This window comes from Podarcis tiliguerta, assembly GCF_965153285.1.
Source record: "Podarcis tiliguerta genome assembly, chromosome: 3".
In the NCBI taxonomy this organism is placed as follows: Eukaryota; Metazoa; Chordata; class Lepidosauria; order Squamata; family Lacertidae; genus Podarcis; species Podarcis tiliguerta.
Window position 1 is genome coordinate 72,575,812 of NC_139536.1, and position 24,158 is coordinate 72,599,969.

The following is a 24,158-nucleotide window of genomic DNA, read 5'->3' on the forward strand; positions in this document are numbered from 1 at the left end:
TTAAAAAACAAAACAAATGCAGTGATACTCTTGGGCAAAGATTTCCATCTTAAAAACAAAACATATTATTGTTTTATTCCCTTTACAAAACACCTCACCTAGCTACTTTGCAAGATTCTACACTGAAAAGAGGGGACCCTGTCAAACAGCACAGTCTGTTCTCTTTAATGAGGAATGAAGTACAATAGCTAGTCTGTTCAAAAGGAATGCAAAACAACAATTTGGGAATGGTAAAAACATTCCTACTGCAGGAATCCTATTTTGTTTTCACATATAAGCATTCTGAAGACGAGATACAAGACAGAAATTCAGCAAGACAGAAATAAATGGAAAGGCTTTGCACCTTTCCATTTCTAAAACACAACCCTAAAACTCAACATACAGTGGCGGGTGTGTGGGTGCATGTTGTCCTGTCATAGCAACTGTTAAAATGTCTAACAAGTTAAGTATGCAGATTACACACAATAGGAAAATAAATAATCATAAACACTAGTTTAAAAAATAAATTATTCAGGTAAACCTCCTTATCTGGTAGCACTCCCCACTCTCTTTATTTAAAAGGATTATTCCTGGACTATATATTACAATTCTTAAGAGTTTGTTTAATTGAAGAATGAGAAAATGTGTCTGTATACACACACACACACACACACACACACACTTTGGAATGTCATAGGGAAGCAAAAGGGGCAAATAAAAAATGAAAACTGGAATGGAGACAAATAGAAACAGATTGCTTGCTAGCTAGGCACAGAGGCTCAGAAGGCTATACTGATGACCATCTTCATTAATCAATCCCTTGATTTAAAGCAACCACTTCAGGGCTAGATATAAATCAATTGGATTACTTGTGTAAGTGCTCACCAATGTGAGAAATTGGTTGCACAGTCTAGCCCTTCAGCTGAGTTGTATATATCTTTTAACTAAAGAGAGGCTCCTTTAAGGCGACCTATATTTCCTTGTCTCCTGGTTGTGTGAAAGAGAGGAAAATAAACCTTGTGCATGGGAGCAAGACAGAAAGAAGGACAACAGGTGTATAGAATGTGCTGCTGCCCAGCAGGGCTGCCTTTCTTTAGAAACAGACTCATGGCACTTCAGGTAAAGTCAAACACGAACAGCTTTATTTCAGTACAGTGGACAGGGAGCCCTGCTTAATCCTCAGCTTCCATGCCCACACTGCCACCCTGCTCTCACTCACCTGTACAGGATGTACTTCCCCTTGACTCGGGAAATATTTACACATAAATGAGACTCAAGTTCCTCAAGTTCCCCTTCCCCCGCAAAATGTGACTAAACTAAGGGTCATCAGTTTTGATTATTTCAGTCTTTTTTTAGGAGGGAAAAGAATGGTAAGATACACTTGGTCAGCATAAGCTGAACGGGAATAGTGGGACTCTGCTATGGAAGAGGATGCAACAGGTACAGGAAAGATACAAGAGATATAGGCTCATGCCATACAATGGAATATAATTTGGGCCTCAGCACTTTGGGGGCCATAATCCAAAAGAGTATGGTGGTAACTCTCTCTCCCTCTCTCTGTGTGTGTACACACACACACACACACACACACACACACACACAGAGTACTTTCTTTAATAGTAACTGCATAACAAGAAGGCACTTTTGAAACTTGCAAGGAATTATAAAAGCAATATGCAATATAACACGTTGTTACTGCTTAAACTGGGCAGGGTGAGAGATCCTTAATGGGTGGGTGTACACATTCATTTCAGGGGACACCTCAATGAGCTTTCATGGATTTATGCACAAATGGAGTATGTCTGAAGCTCTCAAAATGGGGAATCTATTCTGGAAGATGGCCCCTTTTGGCAAAACCCAGAGAAACAAATCACTAGCAACACTTGAGCTAGAGAGAATGGGGACACAATATTGTAAGCTATGTTCTAATTCCTCAGGGCCATCAATGCAGTTTATTAATGCTAAATATTATTTTATTTTTTTTTAATATATAATCTGTGGTTTTGAACATAACTGCTTGACCCTATTTAGGATATTAAGGTACATATATCTGCAAGGGGAGCTGCTTATGGGAGCCACATTACTGCTAGGCTTCTTCCTTGGTTTCAGTTTCAGTATTTGGCGATGAGGGACATCAATAATGTTTAATATTTAAGGATAGACAAGGCAACCTGAAGCATAAGGAGGAGGTCTCAAACTCCATTACACAGAGAGAATCTGGAAGATCTGCAAACCCTTAGACTAGGGTTCTGAGACTTGAGACCCTCTGGGTGTTCTTGGACTACAACTTCCATAAACCCCAGCCAGTATGGTCAGGGCTCAGAAATTATGGGAACTCGAGAACATCTGAAGGGCCACAGGTTCCACATTCTTGCCTTAGGTATATAGTTGACTGCCCTGCCCCAATAATAAACTGCTTTTACTCAAGGTAAAAAAAAAGGTAAGGGACGCCTGGATGGTTAAGTCCAGTCAAAGGTGACTATGGAGTTGTGGCATTCATCTCGCTTTCAGGCTGAGGGAGCCAGTGTTTGTCCACAAACAGCTTTCCAGGTCGTGTGGCCAGCATGACTAAACTGCTTCTGGCACAACTGGACGAGTGACAGAGAGCATGGAAATGCCGTTTATCTTCCCACCGCAGTAATACCTATTTATCTACTTGCACTGGAGTGCTTTCTAACTGCTAGGTTAGCAAGAGCTGGGACAGATCAACGGGAACTTACCCCATTGCAGGGATTTGAACTGCTGACCTTCCAATTGGCAAGCCCAAGAGGTTCATAGGTTTAGACCACAGCACCACCCAAGTTACTCAAGGTTCTCCATTCTTACCCACAAAGTACAATCATGAATGACAGAACAGTCTCCCTTTCTTGTTGTGTTAAATGGCAGCAGGCCTCAGAATACTTGCTTTATTACAAGTGGCTTTGATCAGATGTCTTGCTATTGAGCGGTTTGCCAAAATAAATGCAAATTTGACAAAACACAAAGAAGCCAGAGACAATTGCATAATTTTCAAAGAGACTAAACTCCATTTCCAGGAAACCAAATTCAATTGGCACCACCTACTGAGAGAGTATGTTTTAAAAGCTATAAAATGAAGGGATGCCTGACTTAGTCAATTATAAACAATTGCCTGTAATGATATCTGTTTTGACTCACATTGAATTACCCTGCTGTTTTAGCATGCATTGATATTTCTGTCTTGCTGTCTAAGACTTCCTAGCTGATACTTTAAACGGACAAGACAGGGCTCTTCTCAGTATATGCTAATGGAAGATAATACTACATATTTTAAAGGTTATATATGGATTCCTTTGAGATGTAAAATCAAGTCTGGTATCACAATGAGGGTTTTGATTGTTCCTGAGCTTCCATCTACAGGTTCACTGTGTATACCATATGCATTCATGCACTTTACCACCAGAGAGACTTAAATGTAGTATGAAATGTAAAAGATTTTTTCAGCATTTACTACCCCAGTCTTCATATAAACAATGATTCTCAGCACACCTTGCAGAAAAATAAAATAACCCCTCCCCCCAAAAAAATAGGAACATAGCAGGGGAAAATACCATATAAGACAGACTTACAACTGTGAGATCTAAAAGACCTGATGGAAGAGGAGGTTAGGGAGAGAGGTGATAAGTCTGCTACCTTTATCTGAAATTTATCTGAAATTGCAAATAATATTCACTAAACAACTCAATGGCAATTGGTACTAGTAAATATCAGCTTTTTATTTGGGGTGAGCTTCCACAAGTCTCCCGACAAGCTCTACTGAGACAAAATGAAAATGTGGTCATTTGTGATGATGAAACTCTTAAGTAGCAACTTACATGATCAATCAGTTCACGAACCATTCCATTCCATTGTCCGCTGGCATCATCCCGGGCTCCGTATTTTCCATCTTCCACCAGCCTTATCTCATAGGTAAATCCAAGGAAAGTTGATAGTTCCCTGAGGAGGTCGATGCAATATCCCTCAAACCTATCATTCCCATACAAAGGTTTATCAGACTTCTTGAACATCACATATGGCTCTTCCTGGAAAAAAATAAATGTAGAGAGGAGGGGAGACCCTTCAGTCACTGCAGTTCAGAAAAAAATGAATTGCTAATTTTAAAGATATAATTCTAAATCTGAAAAGATTGATTTGATCATGTTATACGGATACTATCATTACATACACACAATAATTCATTTTTAAAGTAAGTAGATATAGCTGTAGTAGTTTCAGCTAAAATGGATTTCTTTCATCAATTAGTTATTGACACCAGTTGTGTGCTTTGGTAATCAGCACTGGTGGAGGAAGAGGAGCGTGGAGGAAGCGCACCGCCCCTGCCAGTGCGATCCCGGTGGGGTGCCATCGCGGCTGCCCCCTCGTCCGCGCTGGGAGCGCCACACCCCCAGGACACATGCCACGCCCGTGTAGGCATCGCCCCAGCCCCGCCCCCGCCTGCTCTCTGCCCCCCAGTGCCAGAGCATGAAGCTCTGCCACTGGCAATCAGCTTTAACTGGTTCAAGATGAGAACATATTAACACTATGATTACTCTGAAATTGAGTGATGATGTTGTTATTCAAAACCCCAAAATTGGAAAAAATGCACGCCAGTGGGTTCCTTTGTGGTTCACCGTCATAAATACCACTGCAGGAGCCAATGGGTCAATTCTGCAAAAATTTACCATTATCCCTAAGTTTCATTCTACAGGAACTTAGTCATGCGACTACCTGAGTATAGTTTGCTGGATAATGCTCAAGACATTTTAGTCTGTATTTACCATGGCAAGAGCCATTGCTCAGTGGTAGAGCACATGTTTGGGGGAATGACCATAGCTCAATGTTAGACCCCTTCTTTGCATGCATAAAGTTTCAGGTTCAATCTTTGGTTTCTCTTGGTAGAGCTGGAATGACTTCTCTATGAAACTCTGGAAAGCCGCTACCAGTTGGTGTAGACAACCCTATGTTATATGGACACTGACATGACTTGGTATAAGACAGTTTCCTAGGTACCTATGTTCTATTACAACAGAGTCTAGAATCATCTTAAATGTGGTCACTGATTCCCCTTAAAACATTGCTTACATTCTTAAAGCTGTGAATACCAGTGCTTTTTCAAATTATTTCAGAATACTGAAAAAACCTTCAGTTCTCCCACTGTCTTTCATGCACACAATTTTCTGCTCTGCACCATCAGTTTACGTTTCATCATTATATGAAAAAAGAAGCCTATGGACAAATTAAACTGAGGATCACACGCAACCCAGTATTTTAATCTCTTTGAATTTCCAGGAGAAGCTTATGATGCATTTGCAGCTCTCCAGAGAAATATTTAGTCCATTAAGTAATGCATGAAATGGCAAACACATCCAACAATTGGCAGATCATTAGTAATTTGTTTCATAAGCACTGAGAATGTAAAACAAATGCAGAATTTCTGCTGATTTTCCAGGACTGTTTTCAATAAATACAATGTTCCGAGGCATTGAAGAATATAATCCTGATTCCAAATGAGTACTCAGTTGGTCAGGAATAACTTTTAATGGGGCAACCACTTTAAGAAGAGGAAGTCCAATGCATCCATCCTGACCCACACAGATTTTATACTTTTATTTGAACTCGGAGAAGCTCTGCAAACATTTCTGTCAATCTGCTGTTCTCTCGACAATCAGGTGTCTGCAACACACACCCAGTTCTAGTCTAGAAGTATACCTATGGTAAAGAGGGCTCTCCCCTATGTCTCTGTGCAGAAAAACCATGTGAGAATTAAGTAACAGGGCTGCTAGCTTTCCAGCCCAGTTGAGAACATTTCTGTTCCTTGAAGAGCAGTCCAAGCATACTTGCAGCTGTTCTCTTAAGGCCACACCACAGAGCACACTCCTATCCTGCCAGGAAAGAGGGGTGTGACTACCACTTTGAGCAGCTTCCTTTTTCAAATTAATATTCAATAAGAGAGAACCACAGTAGGCAGATAGTGTGATCATATTTCTATAATATCTATTTTTTACTTAATCATTTATATTTATATGAATGTGAAAGGGAGATTGGGAGGAGAAATGGTGAGTTGCTTCTGTGTGCTGCAACTTTCAGTTTGATTGGAAACGTAGGGTTTGTGTGTGCCTTTTAGATGTGAAAGAAGTGAGGGTGATTCCTGTTCTTTAGAAGTGTGTGTTTGTTTGGCTACAGTGGAAACAGGATGCTGGACTAGATGAGCCTTTGGCTTGATCCAGCAGAGTCTAGGGTTGCCATATTTCAAAAAATGTAGCAAATCCCCAAAATTGTTGAGCCTTTTTTTAGACAAACCCCAAAGTTGTCCGGGAAAATCCAGCAGAATCTTCTACTGTGATGATTATTAAAACACAAGCAGAAGTTCCTCATAGGGAAGGCAGGGTCACTATTGAACGCTCGTGCCATTTATTTCTGCAGCTTATAGTTCTTAATCATATATCTTCTACTCAAGTCTGTGAGAGTAAGCTGTGGTTTGCAAGGAGGTGGTGCTAACAGTTAAACCCTCCCCCCCAAGCTTCATAATACTGCCTGCACAATTTTCTTCCTCAATAAGTCTATTGGCAAGAATATCCTTGTCAGTTTATACGTTTAAAAACAAGTATACCAGACGATCTGGAGATTTAACTTTAAATTCCTCCTCTGACACTGGCTCATTTTGTGGGGTTGGGTACATTACCCTGGTATCCTTTCAATCAAAGGGGTATTGAACTAGCCATAGCTAAAAACAGAAATGAAACAATACTCAAGTAGCAGGTTAGATGCAAAGGAAATATATTATGTCGTAGCAAATTTGTTTTTATAAATAATTTTTGTTGATTTTTCCATTTTACATATCAAAACAACTGAACATGCTACTGCATAAAGTAGGGCAGTGTAGAGGATGGTTCAGATGAAACTATGTAGTACACTGGTACCTCGTGTTAAGTACTTAATTTGTTCCGGAGGTCAGTTCTTAACTTGAAACTGTTCTTAACCTGAAGCACCACTTTAGCTAATGGAGCCTCCTGCTGCTGCGCCGCCACCGCCGGAGCACGATTTCTGTTCTCATCCTGAAGCAAAGTTCTTAACCCGAGGTACTATTTCTGGGTTAGCGGAGTCTGTAACCTGAAGCGTATGTAACTTGAAGCATATGTAACCCGATGTACCACTGTACAGGATCATGGGTTGCGCTCTGCCTGCACACTCCACCTAGGCAAGCTTCTCCCAGCAGACAGCTACACATTGGGTTTTGCTGAAGACCCACTTGCAAAGCCCAATATTTATAGGCCTGGGTATCCTGATTGTGACCTAGATTCAGTACAACCAGCAGCAGGCTGGCCTAACCAGGAGGTCCAGCATACATGTCTCATACTCACCCAGCCGTTGCTCTTTTTCACAGGGCCCACTTTGCAAACTGCTCAAGATCCAAACTGCAACTATTCTTGTAACTTAGCTAATTCCTTTCTTTTCCTGCTTGCCTTGCCAGAATGATAAACCCCACTGGCTATAAATCTCATGGAGTTTTACTCTTTTGCATAAATATAAGCCATGAAGCAAGCAAGCAAACAGACAAAAAGTGAAGAATTCACTGGGAGCAAAATCCCTGCTCCAACGCAAAGATTTCAAGAGTCTTGAAAAATGGCCTATAGCCCAATACAATATAAAACATGGTGCTCTAAGGCAAAGATGAGATGTGTAGAGAGCCGGTAATATACCAAGCCAGGAATGCTTCATACACAAACACCCTCCAGTACTTCAGAAAAGATAAATTATTTAGAACTCCTAGTCAAGTCAGCTCATATTGACTTTGTCTCCCAGTGGAGTTGCACAGAGACCAGAAGCAATCCCAGATCAGTTCACTCGCAAGTGTTATGTCTGACCACATTTCTTTGAAAAAGTCATTAGAGTCACAGAACCTACTTCAGAATAACTTCCAAAGCATTCATTCATATTAAAAGCTGACAATGCTCCAAGCAACCAACTTTATCTATTTATAGGTTACCTCAACGTTTAAACCCTGAAGATGTTTTAATCCTATAGAATTAATCGTGCTGCATGTGTGAAAAGTTGAATCCACTAAGATCATAGCACACAAGACTTGATCAACTTAACATTCTGTAAATAGTTTTATTTCATATCAACTTTTCATATCAACTTTTTTTAAAAAAGTGAACTCTAAACAGAATTTGTTCTCTGCTATTGGCAGCCACGGGACGCAGGTGGCGCTGTGGGTAAAAGCCTCAGTGCCTAGGGCTTGCCGATCAAAAGGTCGGCGGTTCGAATCCCCGCGGCGGGGTGCGCTCCCGCTGTTCAGTCCCAGCGCCTGCCAACCTAGCAGTTCGAAAGCACTCTCGGGTGCAAGTAGATAAATAGGGACCGCTTACTAGCGGGAAGGTAAACGGCGTTTCCGTGTGCGGCTCTGGCTCGCCAGAGCAGCGATGTCACGCTGGCCACGTGACCCGGAAGTGTCTTCGGACAGCGCTGGCCCTTGGTCTCTTTGAGTGAGATGGGCGCACAACCCTAGAGTCTGTCAAGACTGGCCCGTACGGGCAGGGCTACCTTTACCTTTACCTTATTGGCAGCCACATTACTCTTGATCAATGGCACACCACACTAGCGTGATTCCTTATGGCCTACTTCTTGTTTACATTATAGTTTTAATACAACCAAAGGTTCTCTGGTTTCTTCAAATTAATATAGTAGCATCTCTAACCAATAATCCAAATAGATTGAATTTTATGCATACTGAAGGTATAAATAGATACACAGATACACCCACACATTTCCCATAGATACTTTTAAGTTGGTGTTTATCTTCACTAATTACATTTCCTTTTCTCTGCCTGCCTCTGCACTGTGTTGTTCCTGGTTTTGTGGAACAAAGACAGAAACTTCCATAAGCAAACCACAGATGTTCGCTGAGCTTTTGATACAAGAGACCTCAAACACAAAAGCTTTGCAGCTTCTGCTGTTCTGTAGGTGGCCACACCTCTTCACTCCTTAACTGCAGGGCTAAAAGCAACAAGGAACCTTCCTCTCACATGCCCCTTTTCTTTGTCTGCTCACATTGAACTTGGGTAACTGGGTTAATTCTTATAATAAGCAGGAGACATGTTCCCCATACTGGATTTTCCAGCAGTGACCTGGGGAGGCTCCCAGTTGAATGTCCCTGATCAGGAGTAAAAATTACTCTCATTAGTATAAGGCAGCTTCCCATGTTCCTTGGTCACACCATTAGTCCATCTAACCCAGTACTGTCTACACACTGACCATCAGTGGCTCTTCGGGTTTTCAGAAAGGGTCTCTCCCAGCTCTACCTGGAGTGGCTGGGAATTCAACCTGGAACCTGCTTATGAAGCAGCTGGTCACATTTAGGGTTTACTTTAGGCTTTCTTTTTAATGTGATAATCAAACTGATTATTAGTATCTAGTAAGTATGGAATTTCTAAAGAGACCATGACTCACTAAATATACAGTGGTACCTCAGGTTACATACGCTTCAGGTTACATACTGTCAGGGGTTCAGGAGCAGAGGCACAGGAGAGGGAGGAAATGGAGAGCGAGGGGGAGGAGTCCGAAGGAAATGTCAGCGATGACAGCAATCCGAGGTCTCTGAGTCTCTCCAGTGACTCGGAGGATTCACAGAAAGGGGCCCCCATAGTCAGGGCAAGAGGAGTGCCCAGGGGGACACCTCGGGAAGAAGGGGCCAGAGGGGACTCAGAGAGCAGCAGCTGGAAATCAGGACCAGCGTCCCCCCCAGAGTGCAGTAGGGGGGAGGAGTCCCAGGCATCGGGATCAGGTGGCGCGTGGGCAGCGGGAGAACATGAGGCAGGAGTGACCACACCCCCGTCAGGGAGCGAGGAAACGGTCATCAGGAAAGTTAAACGCGCGCGCGCGCCAAGTTCAAATGTACAGGAGGGCGGCACGGTGGGCAGCCCGGGTAGGGAGCCAGGTCCTAAAGCCCGCCAAGGGAGTGGGAGGAGTCAGAGGGGTCAACATCTGCGTCGGAAGAGTCCAGGAGGGAGGAGACCCCGGGGGGTAGTAGGACCCAGAGGAAGAGAGAGAGAAGGAAGAGGTGGAGTAAGATTAGAGTCTTAAACTGGTGTACAGGGGGCGGAGACTCAGACGGAGCTTCGCCGGTCTAAACTCCAGACGTAGAGCTGGGACGCTGAGGCTTGGAAATGGAAACTATTCTTCAATAAAGACTTTGATACTTTACTACCGGCTAGCGTTGGTCCTTTGTGAGCTGGGACCAGGAGCCAGCTCTGACAGTAAGCTCCGTCCCAAAAAGTTTTGGCACCAAGAACCTCGCCACGTGAGTCGACGCAGCGAGGGCAGAGGAGGGGTGCTTCCAGAGCTCACAAAACTCAGGCAAGATGACTACGGAAGAGCAACTAGCAGCCCTGCAAGAAGCTGTGACACAACTCAGCACGGAGGTACTTGCATCCAGGAAAAGGGAGGAGGAAATGGTTAACGCCTGCCGGGATCTCCAAGTCAGGTTGGACGTGCTTTCCAAACAGGAGCAACCGGGACCCAAAGCAGAGGGCATTGGCTTGGGGAGAAGGGGAGGCAGTCTGGTATCTCATTTCGACGGGAGTTTACAGCAGTACCCCAACTTCAGAGCCGACCTGCTGTTTGCGCTGGATCTGCTAGGAAAAGACTTTAGAGATGAGAGAGAGAAAGTGGGGTTTATCTTGTCCCATTTGCATGGGGAGGCCAAAACGTGGCTGAGAAATTTATGGAGAGATAATGATCCGGCGCTCCAAGATGCGAAGGCTTTCATTAAAGCAATGGATTCGTGTTTTTTATCAAAGATAGACATCGACATTGCCAGAAGAGACATACACAGACTTAAACAAGGCAAAGCCAGTGTGCGGCAGTACCATGCACGCTTTTTTGGCTTAGTTCATGCACTGGGATGGGAGAAGGATTCCGCTCCAGTGAGAGACCTCTTTTGGGAAGGTCTGAATGCAGATGTAAAAGCTGAGATTGCAAGGGGGGAGAGACCACAGAGCACTCAGCAGGTGGTCCAGAGGGCGTTAGAGGTTGGAGTGCGCATGGAGGAACGTCCTTGGAACAGAGAAGAAGGACGTTGGGGAAGGGCGCCAGCCAGAGCACCTCCCTTCTCTCCCAAAGAAGCAGCGCGTGCGCACTCCACACCCTCGCAGGGAGGGGGAGAAGAACCGATGGAGATCGGAGGTGCCAGGGCTCAGTCAGCTACCAGAGCCCTAACCCCGGGAGCAGTCAAAACGAAGCCTCCTAGAGGGAACAGGAAGTGCTACATCTGCGACAGTGCTCAGCACATGGCGAAAGAGTGTCCCCAGAGGCTCCACAAGCACACTGCAGCCTCGGCAACAGTCACAGAAGCAACTCAACAGAGAACACCGCAACAGTTAAACGACGGAGTCTGGCTGGAGGAAGAGGCACTGGGGTCCAGCCAGACAAGTCAATGAAGCAATCCCCAGCAATTTTGCAGCCCACAGACCCCCTCCCACCCAAACCAGTGGTGCAGCTTACAGCGTCTCTCCAACTGCCCAATGGACGCACTCTGGAAGTGCCGATCACCATTGACTCCGGCAGCAACGCCGACTTTATAGGACTGGATTTCATTCAGCAGCACAATATACCACTACTACCAGCCACGCTGCCCCTGAAAGTTGTCACGGTGGATGGCAGAGACTTGTTAGGGGGGCAGGTGGTGCAACAAACGCAGCCAATGGTGATGCGGATTGGAAATCACCAAGAAGTCATCAGCTTCAATGTCACCCACCTGTCAGACACGCCGGTAGTCTTGGGCATGAGTTGGCTGCACAGGCACAGCCCAGCACTGGCGTGGTACCAGCGCCAACTGACCTTCGGCTCCTCCTATTGCGCGGAACATTGCATCCTTCCTAGCCCGGGAGAGGGAGGGGAAGACCCGCAGCTACAATTAGGCACGCTGCAAGCAGTGCCACGCAAGTACGCAGCGTTTTTGGAGGTTTTCTGCGAGAAGGAAGCAGACAAGCTGCCTCCCCACAGGCCCTATGACTGCAAGATTGACCTCCTGCCAGGGGCGATGCTGCCAACCGGGAAACTGTATTCCATGTCTGAAGACGAGCTGCAGGAACTCAGGGAGTTCATAGACCTCAACTTGAAGCGCGGTTTCATCCGGGAGTCGAAGGCAGTGGGGGGCAGTCCGGTATTCTTTGTGAAGAAAAAGGACACGCCCCAAAAGAGGCTTGTAGTGGATTTCCGGCTCTTAAATTCCAAGACCAAGCCCACGGCCTTTCCCATGCCCAAAATAGATGACCTGCTCGCAACGGTGAGGAAGGGATGCGTTTTCACTAAGTTGGATCTGCGAGGGGCGTACAACCTGATTCGCATACGGGAGGGAGACGAGTGGAAGACTGCCATGTTCATGCCCCTGGGCACTTATGAATACAGAGTTATGCCTTTTGGATTACAAAATGGCTCTCACTGTTTTCAAGCCTTCATGCATCACGTCCTGGCGGGTCTCCTCTACAAGAAATGCGTCTGCTTCTTGGACGACATCCTGATATTCTCAGAATCAGAGGAAACCCACGAGAGAGACGTCAAGGAGGTTCTGCAGAGACTGCAGGAGCATCGGCTGTACGCCAAGCTGGAAAAGTGCCAGTTCGACAGGAAGGAGGTGGATTTCCTGGGCTACAAGTTGTCGGACAAGGGGCTCGCCATGGACAGCGCCAAGGTGCGCGCAGTGTTGGACTGGAAGAGCCCGCGCAATCGGAAGGAGGTCCAGCGGTTTGTGGGTTTCGCCAACTTTTACCGCAAGTTCATCAAGGGGTTCGCGATGCAGACAGCGGCCATTACCGACACGCTCAGCTCCAAGAAGAAGAAATTCATCTGGACGGAGCAAGCGGAGCAGTCCTTCCAGAACCTTAAGCGTCTCTTCTCGTCCGAAGAGCAGCTACTACATGTGAATCCCGGCAGACCGATGAGAGTTGAAACGGACGCCTCAGACAGAGCCGTGGGCGCAGTACTGTTGCAGCAGGACCCGCATGGGGATTGGAGACCGTGTGCCTTCTACTCTAGGAAGCTCAGCAAGTCAGAGCAGAACTATACCATCTGGGACAGGGAGTTGCTGGCCATTCATGCAGCATTCAAGGCGTGGCGGCACTTCCTCATCGGAGCCAAACACACAGTGCAGGTTCGCACGGATCATAAGAACCTGGAGTACTGGCGCACGGCAAGGTTCCTGAACCAGCGGCACATCAGATGGGCGGAGTTCTTTGCGGATTTCGACTTCAGGATAGAGTACATCCCAGGCGACAACAACATCATGGCAGATGCACTGTCCAGAAAGCCGCAATACCTTGAAGAGGCGGCGCCAGCAGCGGCCAAGCACATTTTTGCACCGAAAGCGTGGGCGTGCGCTTCAGCAACCGTGGATCTGGATGCGGTCCGTCGAGCACTGCAGGAGGACCCCTTCGCACAAGCCAAGATGGAGGAGGTGCACAAGGGCACGGTGAAGGACGACGAGTTCCAAATACGGGACGGATTGCTCATCCGCAGAGGGGCACTCTATGTACCGGGAGACGACCTCCGTGTGAAAGTACTGCAGCAGTTGCACGACGCACCCACCGCCGGGCACTTTGGCAAGGAGAAGACGGCAGAATTAGTTGCCAGAGATTTTTGGTGGCCCAAGATGAGGGGGGAAGTCGCGGAGTACGTCTCGAGGTGCGACACCTGCCAAAGGGCCAAGTCAGTGCACAAACCTCCGGCGGGACTGCTCGAACCGCTGCAGACACCGAGCGAACCGTGGGAGAGGGTGGCCCTGGACTTTGTCACGGATTTACCCAGCTCAAGGGGTAAAACGGCAGTGCTAGTGGTGGTGGACATGTTCACCAAAATGGCCCACGTCATTCCATGCGCGAAGGTGGCCACGGCGGTACAGACCGCCAAACTGTTCATAGACCACGTCTTCAGGGTGCACGGTCTGCCACGGTCTATCTTGTCCGACAGGGGGCGACAGTTCATTTCAAACTTCTGGCAGAAGCTGATGGGTTTCCTGAACGTCAAGATCAACCTAGCGTCGGCGAGACACCCGCAGACCAACGGACAAGCGGAGCGCGTCAACGCCATCATGCAGCAGTACCTGAGATGCTATGCAAATCAGCAGCCGGCAACATGGGTGGACTACCTGCCGCTCGCTGAGTTCGCCTACAACAACACGAAGCACGTGTCCACGGGGGTGACACCGTTCTTCGCCAACAACGGGAGGCATCCCAGAACCTTCCCGGGATTAGAGAGACTGGGGGAGGGGGAGCCACAGGCAGCGGAAGTTTTAGCGGCAGAATTGCAGGAGGTTCACGAACAGCTTAGGAGGCAGTTAGAGCTTGCAAAGCACGCATACAAACTGCAGGCTGACAAGCACAGAAGGGTCGGGGAGGACATACAGGTGGGAGACTGGGTGTGGTTAGCGGCCCACGCAGTGCCGACCAGATCATTAGCGAAGAAGAAACTCGGACATAAGCAGCTAGGACCTTACCAAGTGGAGGCACAGATCAATCCAGTGGCCTTCCGGTTGACACTTCCGGAGGGATCCAGAATGCACCCAGTATTCCATAGGTCGGTGCTCACGCCCTACAAAGCACCTCACCGATTTCAGGGGCAGGGCACGGCACCACACCCGTATAGGGAGACCCCCCCAAGGAGGGAGTCGCCAAGAGGGGAGCCCATCAACCAGGTCACAGAGATTTTAGACTCGAGATGGGGGGAAGAGGGAGTAGAATATTTTCTCGCCAGTGAAGGTACCCCGGCCAGCGCCAACCGTTGGGTGCCGGACTATGCCCTGAACGAGCCTCTTCTCAAGGAGGAGTTTCATGCCTTGTTCCCACACAGGCCCATGCCAGCCGAGTATTTCGACGACTGGCTTTTCACACCCACGCTTTCAACCAGCACATTCCAGGGGTTCACCTCGGACGAAGAACCGGCGATAGAAACACGTTCCCCGGAGGGCTCGCCCTCGGGGTTTGCCTCAGACCGCTCGTTTTGGTGGGACGATCGAGGAGAGGAGCGGTGGAGCAGGAGGTGGCGGGGGGGTCCTTGGCAGGCAACGGACCCAGAGGTGACAGAGGGCGAGATGGACATGGACGTGCTGGGGGAGGACGTTGGGTTCGAGCATGGCGGCACGGAGATGGAAGCAGAGGAGATCGAGGTCGGCGAAAACACGGAGGACGAGCCGGACTTATCCGGCTGGATGCACGCCACGGGGGACGAACTGTATCCGCCATTCACCCCCACAACGACGGAGCACCCAGCACCCCCGCCGGAGGAGGGGGAGGGGGGAAGGGGGGGCTTCGAGGGGGGGATGGATGTCAGGGGTTCAGGAGCAGAGGCACAGGAGAGGGAGGAAATGGAGAGCGAGGGGGAGGAGTCCGAAGGAAATGTCAGCAATGACAGCAATCCGAGGTCTCTGAATCTCTCCAGTGACTCGGAGGATTCACAGAAAGGGGCCCCCATAGTCAGGGCAAGAGGAGTGCCCAGGGGGACACCTCGGGAAGAAGGGGCCAGAGGGGACTCAGAGAGCAGCAGCTGGAAATCAGGACAAGCGTCCCCCCCAGAGTGCAGTAGGGGGGAGGAGTCCCAGGCATCGGGATCAGGTGGCGCGCGGGCAGCGGGAGAACATGAGGCAGGAGTGACCACACCCCCGTCAGGGAGCGAGGAAACGGTCATCAGGAAAGTTAAACGCGCGCGCGCGCCAAGTTCAAATGTACAGGAGGGCGGCACGGTGGGCAGCCCGGGTAGGGAGCCAGGTCCTAAAGCCCGCCGAAGAGAGTGGGAGGAGTCAGAGGGGTCAACGTCTGCGTTGGAAGAGTCCAGGAGGGAGGAGACCCCGGGGGGTAGTAGGACCCAGAGGAAGAGAGAGAGAAGGAAGAGGTGGAGTAAGATTAGAGTCTTAAACTGGTGTACAGGAGGCGGAGACTCAGACGGAGCTTCGCCGGTCTAAACTCCAGACGTAGAGCTGGGACGCTGAGGCTTGGAAATGGAAACTATTCTTCAATAAAGACTTTGATACTTTACTACCGGCTAGCGTTGGTCCTTTGTGAGCTGGGACCAGGAGCCAGCTCTGACACATACGCTTCAGGCTACATACTCCGCTAACCCAGAAATAGTACCTCAGGTTAAGAACTTTGCTTCAGGATGAGAACAGAAATTGTGCTCCGGCGGCATGGCAGCAGCAGGAGGCCCCAGCAGCTAAAGTGGTGCTTCAGGTTAAGAACCATTTCAGGTTAAGAACGGACCCCCGGAACGAATTAAGTACTTAACCCGAGGTATCACTGTATTTTCTTATTGCAGACATTCTGCAGTGTTTTTATTCCATTTCAAGTGTGGAAATGTGGTACTGTTAAAAAAGAAAAAAAGAAAGATTTGAAGCACAATTATAGCCATGTTTGTTCAGAACTTACCCTTACGTTAGCCATGGATATCAGGATTACAATCTTAGAGAAAGAAATCTACTGCTCACTATTTAAAAGGGCTGCCATATCTAATTAACATTTATGTCAGATATGAAGAGTACACAAAGGGCTTTTACATTTAGCAGTTTGGACTTCAGAAAGATAGAGACCTAAAGTTGTCCAAAAACCCATAGAGTCAGTCAAAACAATTTAATGTCTTACTCTGACATGCTGCTAGACACTTGACAAGAGTCTCAGGCCAGGGGCAGACTTAAAGCAAGATGAACTGCTCATACACGCTTAGTCTCTCATTGCCATGGTTCTAATTAAACAACTGTGGCTACAATGAGCAGGTTAAGCACTTTTAAGTCCCATTGATTTCAGTGTGACAGATGTGTGCTCATGTTTACTGAAATCAAAGCAACTTAAATGTGTTTTTCTAGGGTTAGGCTGTGCTGCTGCTTCTTCTTCTTTTAATGAAATCCATCTAGAAGCAGCAACATGAACAGTCTCACCAAGTATGCTGTGCTCACCAAGTATGCTGTGCTGCTGCTTCTTCTTCTTTTAATGAAATCCATCTAGAAGCAGCAACATGAACAGTCTCACCAAGTATGGCTAACACCGTGTGTTGATATTGTTGCCTGAAGGGAGGGCCAATTAGAAAGGACTGAGATGTGTGCACTATAAAAATGATGTGCAATATGAAACGCAAGCCAAATAAAATGGAAAGGTCAAATAATCTGAGTACATTTAGATTTCAGTTGAAGACAGATTTTGGTTGATAACTAGGAGAAACTACTTAACGGTTAAAAAAGAAATCTTATGGGATCTTAAAGATGAAAAAATCTATTGCAGCACACATTTTCTTGGGTTCTAATTCACTTTATGAAAGTGAAATGACACAAGAAGTGATTCAAAGGTTGACCAGAGGCTTAGGTGCTCCTTGGTTGCCTTGATGCAATCTTTCTCAACCTTGGGTTCCTAGATATTGTTGGACTACAACTCCCATTATCCCTAACTGCTTGGCCCTTCTCACTAGGGACTATTGATAAGAGGGCTCTGGTGTATTGGGGTTGACCCTTCCTGGTATAGAACTCGATCCTTTTCTATTGTTGATGTTGCCACAGCAGTGCTGTCTAGGGTTGGTTTGGATGACATCAAGGCATTGAGGTGATAGAGGTTTGAGGCTTATATGTGTAGTAAAGGGGAAGCCTGATTCTTTATTTGGTTGGTTGTTTTTTGCTCTGTTTTTAGAGCTGCATAGAGGATGTGTGGATGCTTGGAGGTGTTAGTTTGTTAATACAGTCAGAGGACATCGAGATCAAGACATGGCATCCAGTTGAGGTTCTCCCAGTATGCTACTAATCCATGTTTCTGAAGGGGAACTCCATTGTGCAGTCGATCACTGTGGTAAGCTTGCTGTCTGTGCTGATCAGCTGACTGGCACATAAGGCAAGACTGCTTTGGGCAGGGATCGGCTATACAATGGAGTTTCTGACCAGGAACTCTGTAGTGCAGCAAATGCCAGTGGGGTTTGCTGTCACAGCCTATCAAACGAGCTGTGCTGACAGAAAGCCTTCCTTGCCAAGGAACAATCAAGAGCAATTTAAGGCTCTTGATTGTTCCTTGGCAGCCGCATTTCTACCACTTACCATACTTTAGATCACGTTTGAAACCAGATGTGCTATAGTTGGGCATGGAAAATGGCCTCATGCGACACAGTAGGACCCATGCTGCAGGCTGAGGTGTCCTCATTAGTCCTGCAGGCTGAGGGAAATGATGTAAAGTAAAGGTAAAGTGAACCCTGACAGTTAAGTCCAGTCGCGGACAACTCTGGGGTTGCGGCGCTCATCTCGCTTTACGGGCCGAGGAAGCCGGCGTTTGTCCACAGACAGCTTCCGGGTCATGTGGCCAGCATGACTAATCTGCTTCTGGCGAACCAGAGCAGCACACGGAAACGCCGTTTACCTTCCCGCCGGAGCGGTACCTATTAATCTACTTGCACTTTGATGTGCTTTTGAATTGCTGGGTTGGCAGGAGCTGGGACCGAGCAATGGGAGCTAACCCCATCATGGGGATTCGGACCGGCGACCTTCCGATCGGCAAGCCCTAGGCTCTGTGGTTTAGACCACAGCAATGCAGCATCTAGCAAGGAGCACTACTGATGATCTTCATTCACATGAATCTGGAATGCCAGCTGCATGATGTTCCATATGATCCTTGACTTCTCCAGTTGGCAGGCTGCATTTATAGCATGCTGCTCTTCAAGGGCTATATTTTTGTTTGAGAGTACCCAAGTGAAACTGGCTAAAGCAGAAACAGCAGAAATAAAAATAATAACCCTTACAATCCTCTGTACCCTTTTGGTTACTTTGCAATGGGTCCTGTGGTGTCTGAAAAGGATCTAACTAGAAAAGCGGTGAGTATTAGCTGAAACACATTTGATTTGAGGTTCCCCAACCCCCAACCCAGTTATCCTAGAGAGCTTTATTCTGGGCGGGCAGAATACAGAACTGAGCTCCTCTGCCAATGCTTTTCTAAAGTAGAAAGCACTGTAGAATGAAAAATGAAGGGGTGTTCCATTTTACGCTGCTCAGCAAAGATGATAGAAGTGAAGCTCTGGTCAGACCTCACCTGGAGTACTGTGTCCAGTTCTGGGCACCACAGTTCAAGAAGGACACTGACAAACTGGAACGTGTCCAGAGGAGGGCAACCAAAATGGTCAAAGGCCTGGAAACGATGCCTTATGAGGAACGGCTAAGGGAGCTGGGCATGTTTAGCCTGGAGAAGAGGAGGTTAAGGGGTGATATGATAGCCATGTTCAAATATATGAAGGGATGTCACATGGAGGAGGGAGAAAGATTGTTTTCTGCTGCTCCAGAGAAGCGGACACGGAGCAATGGATCCAAACTACAAGAAAGAAGATTCCACCTAAACATTAGGAAGAACTTCCTGACAGTAAGAGCTGTTCGACAGTGGAATTTGCTGCCAAGGAGTGTGGTGGAGTCTCCTTCTTTGGAGGTCTTTAAGCAGAGGCTTGACAACCATATGTCAGGAGTGCTCTGATGGTGTTTCCTGCTTGGCAGGGGGTTGGACTCGATGGCCCTTGTGGTCTCTTCCAACTCTATGATTCTATGAAGCTATTAGTAGTTAAGCAACAATTGAAAGCCATGATTCAGAGCCAGAAGAATGCCATCTCGTGCACACAGTTTTTCCTTCATTGTCATCATATGAGCCTCCACTTTGCCAAAACTCTTTAGCAAACAACAACAAAATGCAAAGAACTTTGCACAGAGTTAACTTCCTCAGACGCTTTATGATTTATGATGCTGAAGAGCCTTTTGTGGTTCCCTCTTTATCTGCCAAAGTGGGCTGGACTCTGTCTTATGCTCCTACTGTAGTTTTTCTTTTTTAAGGATTGTGCTGGAAAAGCTAATCTAGCAAAGTATTGAGATGCAAGAGACTTGTCTAAGATATTTCGTGCTGATAATTAAATCTTCTGTTCTCAAGTAGACATATTGCATTACTTTATCGCTGCCCTGAGGGCAATTAAAAGTATCAGGACTAAGAAGCTTTACTGATACAGGCTTACTAATTATTATTATTATTTGCTTAAAATGAGAGCTAAAATTGGGGGAAGGGAGTTCAGCATTCTTCTTTTTCTTAAGGGAGTAATGGGCATTTTCCCCACAATGGAAAAGAGCACATATGGGGGAAAATTAATCATACAGGTTATGTAGGATGATGCTGAAAAGTCTCACTATTGCTTTTGGAAAGAATATCCCGGTGATGAATTGATTTTAAGTTCAGTCTAAACCATGCATTGTCACACACACACACACACACACACACACAAACACTATGTATATTACTTTCTCCAAACCGACAATGGTAGCTTTTGCCTAAACTTTAAAATGTTAAGGAACCATAAGAACGCTAAATGATTAGTCAGCTGAGATCATAGCACTTAAAATGAATTGCCATTATCATAAAAATCCCATAACTAAATTAACATTTCAGATCATTCATTATACAGTAATTGCTAAATAAATGTAAAAGACATTTGCATACTGGTCATTGCTTTGTAAGTAATATGACTTTTCTTCACAGTTTTAACGTTTAGCTGAATTTCTAGAAAACAATTGCACATATGATTACTTACCAAGATGGTGGTTACAGTTAGGGAACGATTAGATAAGGAATCAGTAATATTTGCTGGTTTTCCTTTCTGGTTCTCAGTCATGTTAAGTCCACTTGCAGGATCCCACGTTCCAATCTATAAAACAGCATGTGCACTTATATGAGTTCTTTTCAGGCCACTAGGACAGAACAATATAAGATATAAGTGAAATCTGCTAACACTTACAATTCACCTCCGGTCCAATATCTGCTACCATTTGTGAAAAAGCAGCTTGCTTAAAATATTATTCACTGTGCTTCAAAATGTGTCTCGCAAAGTGAAAAATGGTGTTCAGAGTACTGAGTGCTTAATTTTCCACCTAAACATCTATCCTCCAAGAAAAGTACACATCTGCAGACTGATAGGTCACTGAAGGTATATTTACAATGCACCTGCTTTCCTCTGCTTTAAATGGATTCGTCCTTTTCTCTTCCAATACTATGAAATTTCCATTGTTATATAGCAAATACATGTTGCATTCTACAAGCATGGTTAACATTTTCAGAGGTCAGTGGAAACATCATGGCCATTTCCCAAATTCAAGGAAGTATTTTTCAAGTAGGAACTCCTATACCTCTCTGTCATGTTACAACGATGGATTGTTCCAAGCATCTGAGCCACATCTGAGCCACACCAGGAATTAACTAGATAACAAGTTAAAAGAAATTGCTAGCTTTTAGTATTTTAACTAGTGAAAATTTTCAACTGTCAGTCTTTAATTTTTGAAATCTGGCTTCCCCAGGGTTTTCTGATACAGCTCGCCTCTAGAACTCTGCACGGAGCAACAATAATTGTTTGTTGATGCTCTAGGACAGCCTTTGCTAACCTGGAGTGCTCCAGATGTTGGGAATCAAATTCCCATTACCCCCGCCCATTGGCAATGCTAGCTGGAGCTGATCAACGTTGCTATCCAACAACATCTGGCCAGCACCAGATTGGAGAGGGGTGCTTTAGGACTTCTTGTTTGAGGGACAGAGAGCAGCATGTCTTCCTATGAAACATTGTCACTTCAGACCTGCAGTTCCCAGAGTTTCTTAGTTCATGTTGGCATTGACAGGGCAGCCAAGCTGGCTACAGGAAAGGGAACAAGCACAAAGAGAGAAAGACACTGATCCCAGTAAGAGTGGCAGTCATGTATGCTGATAAAAAATGTACAGGCCCCAGAAGATTAAGTAAGAGTAAATAAGATATCCTTAATGTAAACAGTTATAAGCCTATCAAGGGATTTATGCCATTGGGATTTTGTGATAAAAATTATTTCCGAATTCTGGACATTTTGAAAGTAGTGCTATGTTTCCTGATCTAACACAGCTTTGGCAAATCATTATTCTGAAAACTGTATGACAAATTTAACTGTTTTTAAGCAAAGCAGGGCAAGGTCTCAGTAAACAAGAGTACAGTACCTTTTGTGGGTTTATGGCAAACTTGCCCATTGCAATTGAAAATGAAAATTCAGCAAGATTTATAAATTTTCACAAATCAACTTCCTTTATAACTAGTTATTTTCTTTTTAATTTGTAATTGAAAATGGAAATGTTTAACTTTTCACTTAACTTCAGCAGGGTGAACAAGTGAGCAGAGCTAGCATACTCATTCCTGCTGTTTATTATACACTGTTACAGAATGCTAGGAGAGGGCTACTGTTGGTAATAAATAAATGAAATACTAATGGTTTCAAAGTAGTATAATTAAAATATGTTTCCTTTGCTTTATAACTGGGTGTGCTGAATTTTATTTGCTTAGGCCCATAAGGTCTGAGGATTTTTTTAAAAAACAGAAATCACTTATTTTAATTAACTAGTATCCATTAGTATGCTTTATTTGCCTTTTAAAAATGGTTTAAGAAGTATTTTCAAAATAGCACATACATGTGCTTGGCAGGTGTGCTACTGAGCACATTATCTCTTGATGTTCCAGGAGAGGTGTGAGCAGAGCTCCAGCATATTATGCCAAGGATCCTAATTCACCGCTATTGTTAAGCAGTAAGGCAGCATAATAATGTTCCACTAAAAGCTATTTCTCCATGAATGAAAGTTTAAGTGTAAGATTAACCTTGGCATCAAATCTGCTGCAGTCAATTTGCTCGGCACAAATGTTTTAATTCTAAAGCTGCTTTAAAAAAACTGAATAGGTTTGATAATATGTGCTCAACTGGAAGCTAGAAAACAAGTCCCTCTAGCCAAAACATGTGCTGCAATCAAACCCATGTGCTAGCTCAAATCTTAACAGCCTCCAACATTTCATAGATGAAAAACATTCCTGAACATAGGTGGTGAGACTAGGAAAAGACAGTGGCAGAAACAATAGCAGAGTATTGGACAAAGCTAGAGTGAACTAAATGCATATACCGTATTTTTTGCTCTATAAGATTCACTTTTTCCCTCCTAAAAAGTAAGGGGAAATGTGTGTGCAGGCTGCGCAGTTATCCCAGAAGCCAGAACAGCAAGAGGGATTTCTGCTTTCACTGTGCAGCGATCCCTCTTGCTTTTTTGTCTTCTGAGATTCAGAATATTTTTTTTCTTCTTTTCCTCCTCCAAAAACTAGGTGTGTCTTGTGGTCTGGGGTGTCTTATAGAGTGAAAAATACGGTATATCACAAAGAAAAAGCAGGAACAAAAAGTACAATGAAGCAAATAATTCTAGATTACAACAGTATACAGCAGGTTTCTTCAACCTCGGCCCTCAAGATATATTGAAACTACAATTCCCATCATCCCTGACCACTGGTCCTGCTAGCTAGGGATCATGGGAGTTGTAGACCAAAAACATCTGGAGGGCCAAGGTTGAGGAAGCCTGGTATAGAGGCAAGCTTCATGCTACATAGCAGGGCATGTTGAACATCTATGTACCATATAAAGACCATCTTGTCTGGGGGACTTACTCCCTGCCCTGCAGGCCTCTTTCTCCTTCTCCTTACCATCTGTGAATATGTAATACAGATCACATTCTATCATTCTTCTACACAACATGGAGAATATAAGCCAATAGCTACCACCAGGAATGAGTACTGATGTAGAAAGTGAAAGAATCACATAGTCATCCAAACAGCATATTATTGGCGAGAAGACACCAGGCAAAGGCCATCACCGTTTCTAAATGAAACATGTGCCTTTGTTTTTTAAGATCAAATCCCCATCTCTTCTTGCTTGAAGTGGTTCTTTGTTCAAACACACGGCACACACACACACACACACACACACACACACACACAGAGTATGGCTTGTTGCTTGATTTATGGCATATGCTGCCTTAGGTGCAAAGAGCTATTACAGGGACTCGTCAGAGATTTCAGTGTGCTCAATGGATTTTTAAAAAATCTTTATGGGTGATATCCAATTTACATTACATGCCCATTGAGTTCCATGGATCTCCTCTGAGTATCACTAATCTTGAATATCACCCTAAAATTCTGAACAGAAGTTTCTCATACTTTATCACATGCTGCTTTTGTAACTCTCATCAGTTTCAAAAGAGGTTCGCCAGGTGACCAGGAGAGCTAGTCTCATTAACCACATTAAAGGTTTCCTCGGGTATGTGAAAAAAGTAACAGAATACTTTGGATCGAAGTCTATATTATAGCGCCAGGCAGCAAACAAACCA

The 24,158-nt window shown here is 45.4% G+C and overlaps 1 protein-coding gene across 4 annotated transcripts in view; it reads right to left on the bottom strand.

Moving 5' to 3' along the window:
* Positions 1–24,158, bottom strand: part of GRIK2 (glutamate ionotropic receptor kainate type subunit 2) — a 432,204-nt gene that overhangs the window by 164,740 nt on the left and 243,306 nt on the right. For all 4 annotated transcript variants that reach the window (XM_083433428.1, XM_083433429.1, XM_083433430.1 and 1 more), the window contains exons 10-11: positions 20,542–20,655; positions 3,813–4,019 (exon numbers count right to left, since the gene is read on the bottom strand). In XM_083433428.1, the coding sequence (XP_083289554.1) occupies positions 3,813–4,019; positions 20,542–20,655 (321 nt within the window). The remainder of the gene's footprint in view (positions 1–3,812; positions 4,020–20,541; positions 20,656–24,158) is intronic.